The 12,273-nt window shown below is 43.8% G+C and overlaps 1 protein-coding gene and 1 long non-coding RNA gene across 2 annotated transcripts in view; one reads left to right on the forward strand and one right to left on the reverse strand.

Annotated features, from left to right (window-relative positions):
- The window catches only part of LOC127645599 (ephrin type-B receptor 1-B-like), a 323,036-nt gene that overhangs the window by 231,679 nt on the left and 79,084 nt on the right, over positions 1-12,273 (forward strand). Inside the window, exon 6 of the mRNA XM_052129261.1 lies at positions 11,740-11,864. Within this exon, the coding sequence (XP_051985221.1) occupies positions 11,740-11,864 (125 nt within the window). The remainder of the gene's footprint in view (positions 1-11,739; positions 11,865-12,273) is intronic.
- LOC127645604 (uncharacterized) lies at positions 7,701-9,019 on the reverse strand. The gene is made up of 4 exons (XR_007970791.1): positions 8,924-9,019; positions 8,610-8,680; positions 8,328-8,430; positions 7,701-8,066 (listed from the first exon to the last, which is right to left on the reverse strand). It is a non-coding gene; the product is annotated as an uncharacterized LOC127645604 (long non-coding RNA).

Here is a 12,273-nt window from a genome sequence, read left to right on the forward strand (position 1 = left end):
TACACCAGAGCCACCAACAATCCCTGCTTGAGCTCCAGCAGGACCAGGATCGCCGGTTTTTTGAGATCATGCGGGCTCAGGCAGAGGACCGGCACGCCATCCGGAGCCTCCTCAGCCAGGAGGCCGCGCCGGCCACAGCCGCGACCCCGGACACCCGCTCCACGCTGCCCCCGCCCACGTTACAGAAGATGGGGGTAGCAGACAATCCTGAGGCCTTTCTGGATTTGTTTGAGCGAACGGCAGAAATCTGGGGCTGGCCGCATGAACAATGGGCAGCCCGCCTAGTTCCTCTCCTGTCCGGGGAAGCTCAACTCGCGGCTCAACAACTGCCGGCAACTAACCTCCTGGCCTATACAGACCTAAAAAGAGCCATTTTGCAACAGGTCGGTCGGAGCCCGGAAGAGAATCGTCAGCTCTTCCGGGGCATGAAGTTGGAAAAGTCCGGTCGCCCGTTCGCATTTGCCCAACGGCTCCGGGACGCCTGTCGGAGGTGGCTGCTCGCGGGGGACCGCGACGTCGAGGGTGTTATCGATCAGGTGGTACTGGAGCAATTTAGTCAACGGCTGCCCCGGACAACGGCGGAGTGGGTCCAGTGCCACTGCCCGGCGTCGCTGGAGGAAGCCGTTCGTCTCGCAGAGGACCAGCTGGCGGCGATCCCGAGGGCGGACGAGCCCTCTTCTTCGTCTCTCTCTCTCTCCCCTTCCCTTGTGTCTGCCCCTGCCCTCGCCCCCTCCCCTTTGGTCTCTTCTTCTGTTCTCTCCCCAGGGCCCGTTCCTGCCCCGCGCAGGCGTGGAGGGTTCCAGAGACCAGCTTCCCGGCCTTGGGAGAATGTACCCTCCCACTCCCCGTCTTTCAGCCGCTCTCCTCCTCAGGTGGGGCGCCCGCCAGCACAAGTGCGGCCGCAACACCTGGGCCGGCCTGTTGGAGGTGCGGAGACCCGGACCACTTCCGGGATCAGTGTCCGCTGATGGAGGTGGGGACGGTGGTGCGGTCTCCGATGTCCCGCAGGCTGCCCCCTATCGGGCTGGAGCATACCGGATTCGGTAAGGATCAGGGGGGGTATTTACCAAGCTTTGCTGGATACCGGCTGCAATCAGACCACCATCCACCAATGCTTGGTTCAACCCGGGGCTTTGGGTTTAGCTAAACTGGTGAGGGTGAGGTGTGTGCATGGGGATGTTCACAAGTATCCCATGGTGACTTTGGTGATTAAATTCAGGGGAAAAAACCATAGTGTGGAGGCAGCGGTTAGTCCCCGCCTCACCCATCCGCTAATCTTGGGTACCGATTGGCCGAATTTTAAAGATATTTTAGAGGGTATTTGTGCGGATGGGTCCTGCATAAAGAGGTGTGCGGTGTGCGATGCTTTGGCAGGGGAGGCGGAGCTGGGGCCGTCCTCGGCTGCTCGGAATGACGAGGGAAGGGGCGAGGTGGCCGCCCCTCCTCTCAGGGAATTCCCTGAGGGGGACTTCCCTCTAGAGCAGTCGCGGGACGAAACCCTTAAACATGCTCTTGACCAAGTGAGAGTAATTGATGGTCAACAGCTCCGGCCGGGCATCGCCATTTCATACCCATATTTTGCCATGATTAGAGATCGGTTATATAGAGTGACGCAGGACGCTCAAACAAAGGAGGAAGTAACGCAATTATTGATTCCACAGAGCCGCCGGGAAATGGTTTTCCAGGCGGCTCACTATAATCCTATGGCCGGTCACCTAGGGGAACGGAAAACACTTCTCCGTCTAATAGCCCGTTTCTATTGGCCGGGCATTGGCGGTGACGTCCGCAGGTGGTGTGCGGCGTGCCGTGAATGTCAGCTGGTAAACCCACCGGCCACCCCAAAAGCGCCATTGCGCCCTCTACCATTAATCGAGGTCCCCTTCGAAAGAATTGGGATGGACCTCGTCGGGCCATTAGAACGGTCAGCACGCGGACATCGCTTCGTGTTAGTCCTAGTGGATTACGCGACGCGATATCCGGAAGCAGTGCCTCTGAGCAACATCTCCGCACGTAGTGTTGCGGGGGCACTCTTCAAGATAATCTCCCGGGTGGGGATTCCGAAAGAAATCCTCACCGATCAAGGCACGACTTTTATGTCACGAACACTTCGCGAACTTTACGAGCTCTTGGGCATTAAATCGATTCGCACTAGCGTTTACCATCCGCAGACTGATGGCCTAGTGGAACGATTTAATAAAACGCTCAAGAACATGATTCGTAAATTCGTACACAATGACGCTAGAAATTGGGATAAGTGGCTAGACCCCCTGTTGTTTGCAGTACGAGAGGTCCCACAAGCCTCCACAGGGTTCTCCCCGTTTGAGCTGCTGTACGGGCGACGCCCCCGCGGTGTCCTTGACGTCATCCGCGAAGCTTGGGAGGAGGGACCTTCTAATAGCAAAAATGAAATTCAGTTCGTTCTCGATCTTAGAGCAAAACTCCACACACTGGGGCGATTAACACAAGAGAATTTGCTCCAAGCTCAAGAACGCCAACGCCGGCTGTATGACAGGGGTGCTCGGCTACGGGAATTTGCACCGGGGGATAAGGTACTCGTATTACTCCCAACATCGAGCTCTAAATTACTCGCCAAGTGGCAAGGACCCTTTGAGGTCACACGACGAGTAGGGGATCTCGATTATGAAGTTAAACGTACCGATAGAGGTTATGGAGGGAGGAGGCGGCCTCTGTGACGTTGGCCACGGTAGTTCCGGAGAGGGCGGAGCTCGGACCGGAGGTTAACAAAAACTACAATCTTAACACTCCGGTTACTTGTGGAGACCAACTCTCACCGCGGCAACTCACAGAGGTTTCCGAATTACAAAAGGAATTTGCGGATGTGTTTTCCCCTCTACCGGGCCGTACAAACATCATACAGCACCACATCGAGACCGAGCCGGGCGTGGTGGTGCGTTGCCGTCCCTATTGCTTACCCGAACATAAAAAGAAAATAGTACGGGAGGAATTAGATGCGATGCTTGATATGGGCGTAATAGAGGAATCCCACAGTGATTGGTCCAGCCCGGTTGTTCTTGTTCCCAAGAGTGATGGGTCTGTTCGATTCTATGTGGATTACAGAAAAGTCAACGCGGTGTCTAAATTTGACGCGTACCCAATGCCCCGTGTTGATGAACTGCTCGATCGGTTAGGTACTGCTCGATTTTATTCGACCTTGGATTTAACGAAGGGTTATTGGCAGATCCCCTTGACACCAATGTCCCGTGAGAAAACAGCCTTCACTACGCCGTTTGGATTACACCAATTTGTGACGCTTCCTTTCGGTTTGTTTGGGGCTCCGGCCACGTTTCAGCGACTCATGGATCGGATCCTCAGACCTCACACCTTGTACGCCGCTGCCTATTTAGATGATATTATCATTTATAGCAATGATTGGCAGCGGCACATGCAACATCTGAGGGCCGTCCTAAGATCGCTGCGGCGGGCGGGGCTCACAGCAAACCCTAAGAAGTGCGCGATTGGGCGTGTGGAGGTACGGTATCTGGGGTACCACTTGGGTCATGGCCAGGTGCGTCCCCAAATTGATAAGGCGATTGCGGCGATTGCGACTTGCCCTAGACCTAAGACCAAAAAGGGGGTGAGGCAGTTCCTGGGGCTGGCTGGCTATTATAGAAGGTTTGTGCCTAATTATTCGGACGTCACCAGCTCGCTGACTGACCTCACTAAAAAGGGGGCTCCAGATCCGGTCCAATGGTCAGAGCAGTGCCAACAGGCGTTTATGCAGATTAAAGCCGCACTTTGTGGGGGGCCGCTTCTTCATGCATCTGATTTCTCTCTCCCTTTTATTTTGCAGATGGACGCTTCAGACAGAGGGCTGGGGGCCGTACTCTCGCAGGTGGTGGAGGGGGAGGAGCGCCCAGTGCTGTACATTAGCCGGAAGCTCTCTTTGAGGGAGACTAAGTACAGCACCGTGGAGAAGGAGTGTTTGGCCATCAAGTGGGTGGTGCTCACCCTACGGTATTACCTGCTGGGGCGGGCCTTCACCCTCTGCTCGGATCACGCCCCACTCCAGTGGCTCCACCGCATGAAAGATACTAACGCCCGGATCACCCGTTGGTATCTGGCTCTCCAGCCCTTTAAATTCAAGGTGGTCCACAGACCGGGGGTGCAGATGGCTGTCGCCGACTTTCTCTCCAGAAATGGGGGGGGAGTGGTAGGCAGGCCGGATGGTGCCCCGACCTGAGTCGGGCGGTGGGGGTATGTGGCAGCGGGGGCGTGGTCAAGCGCCCGTCCGGGAGAGGAAAGCGGTAAGGGCGCTTACACCTGAGCTAAATTATGCCTAACACCTGTCTCTAATTCCAGTGAGCACGAGGAGAGCGGCATAAAAGCAGACACAGAGCCTCCAGTCAAAGAGAGACGACAAGCCAACTCAGTGCGCTTGTATTACATTGTGTGTTGTAAAGAAAGAGAATAAAAGCTTACCTTGCGCTGAACACCTGTTTCCTGTCCTCCTTCCTGTGGGAAGCGTTACAGTTTTTTTAGCAGAAAATATTTTAATGCAATTCACCATGTTGTTAGTACAGTAATATGGTGGTGATTGTAAACATGGTTAATTGTGTGGTTACTGTAAATTAACAAAAAATACCATATATGTTTTCTAATGTAAGGTTAAGGTTAGGTTTAAGGGTAGGGGTTAATGTGCGGGGTCTGTGAGCCTCTAAATAAACATAATAAACACACTGCATTGATGCCCACACTCTATGTTAGCATTTAAATATGGGTCCAAATAGTATCTGACACTATTTGCACCAGGGTGTAAATAGCATATACCATTATTTCCATCAGGGTTCAGATAGCATCTGCCAAGAAAAAAATCCACTAGGTGGATTACAGCAGTCAAAAAAGAGAAACAGATTTACTGTTAAAATTACTGTCACTCTCTCAGCTGCTCTATTTAAAACCTAATCGAAGCAGTGATTAACTGTATTATTATTATTGTTGTTGTTGAATGCCAGGCTGCTGACCCTGGGCTTCTCTGTTTGTTTGCTTGTCTGTTTTTAAGTTGTTTTAAGTTTGTATATGTGATAAGTTTGTGTGGTATTTCATAATAATTTGACACCTGACAGAGTAGCGAAATGAAGATGAAGTTTGCTGGAAAATTCACATTTTACTTGCATCATGATCTTCTCTTTAATCTTAGAGAGCATCTGCACGGGGGCCTGGGTAGCTCAGTGAGTATTGACGTTGACTGCCACCCCTGGAGTTATGAGTTTGAATCCAGTGTGTGCTAAGTGACACCAGCCAGGTCTCCTAAGCAACCAAATTGGCCCAGTTGCTAGGGAGGGTAGAGTCAAATGGGGTAACTTCCTCATGGTTGCTATAATGTGTGGTTCTCACTCTTGGTGGGGTGCGTGGTGAGTTGTGCGTGGATGCCATGGAGAATAGCATGGGCCTCCACACATCTCAATGGTAACATGCTCAACAAGCCTTGTGATAAATTGACAGTCTTGGGATTTATCAACTGAGATTTATCCTCCACCACCCGGATTGAGGCAAGTCACTACGCCACCATGAGGACTTAGAGGGCATTGGGAATTGGGCATTCCAAATAAGGAGAAAATCCCCCCAAAAAGAAGAGAGCATCTGCACTCAACGGGAACACCTACAATTCTGGGCAGACATTTTCTATTCAGTATTAAATGATAAAAAAGGAAGATAACACAACATATAAAAAGTCAAATAAAGAAACAGGGATCAAGAGGTGTTGTCAAAAACAGATTGCGCAGATGTGGCACCCGTGACCCTTTTCCTGTGATTACTCTCTCTAATGACCGATTCTTAAATAACAAACTTGATGAACTATCTATCAGGATAAAACAGAAATCTGTTCATGTGTAGCAGTCTAATATATCTAATGGAAACATGGTTGACTGAGAATAACGGTAATGTCGACCATGATGGCTACACTCTCATTAGAGCAGATCGAGACAAAGGAGCAGCTGGAAAATCAATAAACCGTGTTTTTTTTGGATAATACCTGGGTAACACAATACAAAATACTGGACAGGATTTTTACTCGAGACTATGAGATTATCTTGGTTGCAATTGGACCTTTTTATTTACAGATAGAGTTTGGGCAGATCACGGTGATTCTTGTCTATGTGCCGGGACCAAGTACCCCTGAAGCGGCTGACAAAATTACTAAATGTTTCACTGACGCACCGGAGAAGTCTGTGGACCAGCTGGTGTTTGTTCTCGGAGACTTCAATACCTGTGATTTGTGAATGTAATTATTTTTATAGTAGATTTGATTTAAGAGATGCTAAATGGAAAAGTGAAGAGGTCTTTAAGAATATTCAGACAGGTCCATCACCCCTGCTGTTAGAGCAGGCGGTAGCTGCGTGTTTAGCCCATGTAAACGTTTATAAAGCACCAGGCCCTGATGTGGTAAAGGGGAGGACGTTAAAAGTCTGTGGCTATCAGCTCAAAGAGCCGCTTATTATTTCAGACATTACTTAATGAGTATACTGTGCCACATATGTGGAATGTATCTACAGTAATACCCATCCCCAAAACACCAGGGGCAAGTTTACCAGAGGATTATAGACCAGTTTCTAGTCCTGGTTAAATGTACCCAGCGAGCAAAAAGTCGTCTAGACCACGTCTAAAAGACGTAATTGTTAGACATCCAGAAGACGTCCTCACAGGAGCCAGAATGAAAGTTTTTTATACGTCTTTTCTGGACATTGTTTAGACGTCAATTAAAGACGTGCTACAGACGTAATTGTTAGACATCCAGAAGACGTCCTCACAGGAGCCAGAATGAAAGTTTTTTATACGTCTTTTCTGGACATTGTTTAGACGTCAATTAAAGACGTGCTACAGACGTAATTGTTAGACATCCAGAAGACGTCCTCACAGGAGCCAGAATGAAAGTTTTTATACGTCTTTTCTGGACATTGTTTAGACGTCAATTAAAGACGTGCTACAGACGTAATTGTTAGACATCCAGAAGACGTCCTCACAGGAGCCAGAATGAAAGTTTTTTATACGTCTTTTCTGGACATTGTTTAGACGTCAATTAAAGACGTGCTACAGACGTAATTGTTAGACATCCAGAAGACGTCCTCACAGGAGCCAGAATGAAAGTTTTTTATACGTCTTTTCTGGACATTGTTTAGACGTCAATTAAAGACGTGCTACAGACGTAATTGTTAGACATCCAGAAGACGTCCTCACAGGAGCCAGAATGAAAGTTTTTTATACGTCTTTTCTGGACATTGTATAGACGTCAATTAAAGACGTGCTACAGACGTAATTGTTAAGACATCTAAAGGCAGCCAGAATAAAAGTTGTATTAGACGCGTTTTCTGTAGTAGAAATGTCAAAGAAGACTGTTAAAGACCCATACTGACATGGAAATCCCATCTGTGCATATTTGCCAGGATCCAACTTTAAAATGTTTTTACTTTAAAACAGTGGCAGTGAGTTCGTTCTCACTGAGAAAAACCCAGTTACTCATTGTTAATGGTTGTCGTGTCATGAAACTGCAGACACGCAGACCATAGACCTAAATTAGATTGTAAAGAATATTGATAATATTGAATATTCAATTGAATAAAAGTGTAGCCTAGTGTATATAGTCTTGCATTTTTATATCTTATAATATATTTGTAATAAACTGCTTAACATTTTCCTGTAAAACAAACTGATCACTCCAAGAAATAAATTATTTAAATCTGAAAATATATTTTTATTACAAATTTTACCCAAGCTTAAAACCAGAACAGTAAAGTATAAATTAACACAATACAACTTAAAACCTGAACAGTCAAGTATAAATTAACACAATACAACTTAAAACCTGAACAGTCAAGTATAAATTAACACAATACAACTTAAAACCTGAACAGTAAAGTTATAAATAAAAGTGCTATAAAATTTTGTTAAAACAGTAAACAATTAACAAAATGTGGCTGCTATAAGGTCCACAATATATTCATTTACAGCCACCACCCCTGACTCTCCCGGGGCATGTTTCAGATGATCAGATGCAGCAGACTTTATTTGGGCCTCTGTAGCAGCTGGGTCCCATTTCATGACAGCAGCTACAATCAAAGCAAAAAATCCACATGTAAAATAAATATACAAACGCCACTGTTGTGGTCTAGCTTGCAGCAGAGATACATAGTATACATAGATGAAAATTTGAGTACTCAAATCAATGAAATGATTATGTCTAGTTTATGAAATGCCTAGTTATCAAATCAAAAATCAAGTCAAATTACATCAAGCCTGATATTAAGCATTCCACACACACATACATATATACACACTTTTTTTTTTAATGACCATAATATGAAGCTCACCTTTTATTGCTGAAAACAATTTATTGTCTTCAATTCAAATTTTATCTTTTTTGCCCTTCCCTTCATATTGAATAGAAGTTCAATCAGCTGATTGGTGAAGAGCCTAATCCAATCAAAGACAAAAAATAATATGCAACACGATTCCAAAACAATACAATACGGCACAATACTATAAGGTACAATACGGCAGTGAGAATACTGTACAAACAAAACAACATAAGTACATTTTTATATTTCCCACTTACATATCACTTGAAAGAAATTAGAGAAAATAACACTCACGTAACAATCAGCTCCTACAGAACATCACATTCACCTCACGAGGGTTGAAATGCTCAACATACTGTTGTACACTGTGTAAATAATCACATTAAATACAAATCACATGAAAAGCACAATGAACATTTGAAAAAAGTGCATAGCATTTCTTAATGTCAAATGAACAGGCCTGCACCGCATGGTGTGACGTCATATCATCGCGGACATTACACACGACATAACTTCTCAAATATGATAATATATCCATATTTACACAACAAAGTATACATCCACAAATGGTATTTATCAAGATTATTACCACATAACATTATATTTACCCGTTCCCAGAGAGTGAGCGTCTCTCTCACACTACTCGTTGCATGTCTATCAAAACAATGACCGAGGTGAGAATGCATGCGCATAATCTCGTACGCAACACACATAGCGCCACCTGTTGACAACTCCAGGGAAATACAGGTAACCGCTGCCTTTCCTGTCTCCATAATTCACTCAACATATCAAATAACAGTTTTAAACATACAAGGCGAAAAACAAACTTTAAGGGGTATTTACCACCCGGTTACATATAGTTGTAATGTTATGACAATGACGATGTTTGTTATATTTTTTGTTGTACTTGCAAACTTGATGTAGTTTTCTTCTACAAGCATTTAATAATAATAAATAAATGACGTTTCGATTGTGGCTTTAACATATTTTCTGTCATTTATTGACTAAATCTGGATGTTAACGGACGTTTAGATTGTGGCCAGATTGGACATCTTTTTCACGTCATTCATCGACTAATTCTGGACGTCAACGGACGTCCAGATTATAGCCAGTATGAACGTCTGTTCTGAACTAGTTCTGGCTGTCAGTGGACGTTTAGATTGTGGCCAGATTGGACATCTTTTTCACGTCATTCATCGACTAATTCTGGACGTCAACGGACGTCCAGATTATAGCCAGTATGAACGTCTGTTCTGAACTAGTTCTGGCTGTCAGTGGACCTATAGATTGTGGCCAGATTGGACATCTTTTTCTCGTCATTCATCGACTAATTCTGGATGTCAACGGACGTCCAGATTATAGCCAGTATGAACGTCTGTTCTGAACTAGTTCTGGCTGTCAGTGGACCTATAGATTATGGCCTGATGGGACATAATTTATCAGTGTCATTAATCGACTAATTCTGGCTGTCAATGGACGTTCAGATCATGGCCTGGACGGACGGACGAGATATCAACCTGTTTTGTATGTCCACAGACGTCGCTTGCTCAGTGGGTATGGAAAGAATTATGATTAAACACATGATGGTTTCAGTTAGTAAGGTTTTAGATCCGTATGATTTGCATATAGACCATACGGAGGGACAGAAGATGCTACACTTACATTAATTGATTTGATAGCAAAGCATATTCATGATTCCAATTTTTATGCATGGGCCCTTTTTATTGATTTACCCTCTGCTTTTATACTATGCAGGTTCATATGCTTCTAGCATGTCTGTAATTGAAAAGTAAACTCTGCTTTGATATATTGGATCAAATATTTCCCCTTAGATTGACCACAGTGTTTTTATGAATGGCATACATGTTTTCACCACTTTTATTTTCAATGTATACCAATGAGTTACAGATTAAGAGTAACACAGCTCATCTTTAAGTATGCTGATGATATGGCGCAACTCTGTTTTAAAGAGCCAATCACTGAGTGAGTAAACTTATGTTAAAAATATTAGTGTCTTTGAGGATTGGTGCAAATTGAGTTCTTGTCAAATTAATGTAAGAAAAAAGAGCTGATTTTCAATGGTAAACCTGAAGAACACTATACGTTAGGGAAAGTAATGTTAAATGATCAGGCTGTTGAGACTGTTGAAAATTTTAAATATTTGGGAACATATATTGAAACAAGGTAGAACTTTGGTGAGAACGTAGATAATATTTTTAGGAAAGCAAGTCAAAGGCTATTCATGTGCGGAAACTGAGTTTTGATGTAAGTCAATCAGTTTATTATCACAGGCTGTTTTGGAAATTTGGGAGTGAAGAGTAAGAATACGTTGCTTAGTATAGTGAGAATGAACGGGAAAAAATTATAGGAAACCAGCAAGCACAGCTTGATAATCTGTATTTGCATGCAGTTCACTGTAGAGCAACGATAATATATCTGATTCCACACACCCACTTTACCCTGAATGTGTAATGCTCCCATCTAGAAAAAGGTATAAGGTCCCAAAATCTCTTAAAAATGTTTATACATTTTTTTTTATACCAATGTCGGTTAGAGTATTGAATGAAAGGAAGTAAGGGTAGCTTTTATGTGATCATGATTTATTTGTATTTATTATTTTTTTTAGGCACTTGTGTTTTAATGTTGTTGTATGATTATGATTAATGTCAGTATCCTACATGTGTATGTGTATTACCTTTTCTTTCTTGTGAGAAGCCAAAAGAAAATTTCCACATTTGTGGATAATAAAGTTTACTCAATCAATATATTTACATACAAAATAATAAAGAATTAAATGCTGCTAAATTTAAGTGGAAATTCTTCATCACCGAAAATGCTACATTATCTTATAACTCTTAAGAATCATAAAAAATGTATTTCCATCTGTTTTGGTATATATTTCTGCAATACTGTCCTTGATATTACATAAAAAAGTAGTTTGTGTGTTGTTTTATGTAGCTTAAAAAATTAAATAAAAGACCATGTCCGCGCATGTGTTTGATGTTACAACACAGCTAATTAAAGAGTTATTCCACTTTAACAAAAGGGGAACAGGAGGAGGAAAGAGTGCAATGTAAAGAAAGAAATGGAATGGGCAAAGGTTTCATTCGGAGGCTGTGCATGCTCAGTCAGGTACGTATTCCTTAAAGACGGTGAGACGAGAAACACACTGTAGCCAATCAGAGAGCTTGAACTGAAAAATGGGCTTCCATTGCAAAGGGCACTTTCTCACAAAGCTATTGAACAACTCCAATCGCCCTCTCATCTGCTTCTTTAATCATACTCTTAGTGTGTGTGTGTGTGTGTGTGTACTCCATTTCTTAGTGGTTGATCAATTTGCCTGCTAAGTCTACACAGCGGGAAAGATGGCTGTTTGGAATGATTTTTTCACTTGGTTTTCCTTCTTGTACTTTCTCTCTTACAGCTCCGTCCATTGTTCCGATAATGCATCAGGTCAGTTCTACAATGAAAAGCATCACCTTGTCATGGCCGCAGCCTGAACAGCCCAATGGAATCATTCTGGATTATGAGCTAAGCTACTATGAGAAGGTAAGACGTGTGAGTGTGTACTGCGTTTGTGAAATGTCCTCATTATAGACTTTCTTTTTTCTTGGTGGTTAAGGAAAGCTACTCTCTGCTCTACATAAAAAAAAATGTCTTCAAACCCCTTAACACAAAAATTCATTCAGCTTGTTTCATGAATAAGGCCCATTAAAGGGATAATTCACCCTCACTTCCACATTATGACATCACAATTGGATCTCTGAGACATTCTTTAACTGCACTGTCTCTCTCTCTCTATTTCTCTTTGTCTCAAACTTAAGATATTCTTTCAGAGAGACTGCCACGCAAGATAAATGGAGTGTATTATGTAAAGAGAGAGTTGAGAGATAGAGATGTCTTTGTAAAGTCATATTTAAAAAAAAAAATGTGGATAGTCAGTTTTTTAGCTTTGACA

This window comes from Xyrauchen texanus, chromosome 6, assembly GCF_025860055.1.
Source record: "Xyrauchen texanus isolate HMW12.3.18 chromosome 6, RBS_HiC_50CHRs, whole genome shotgun sequence".
Taxonomy (NCBI): Eukaryota; Metazoa; Chordata; class Actinopteri; order Cypriniformes; family Catostomidae; genus Xyrauchen; species Xyrauchen texanus.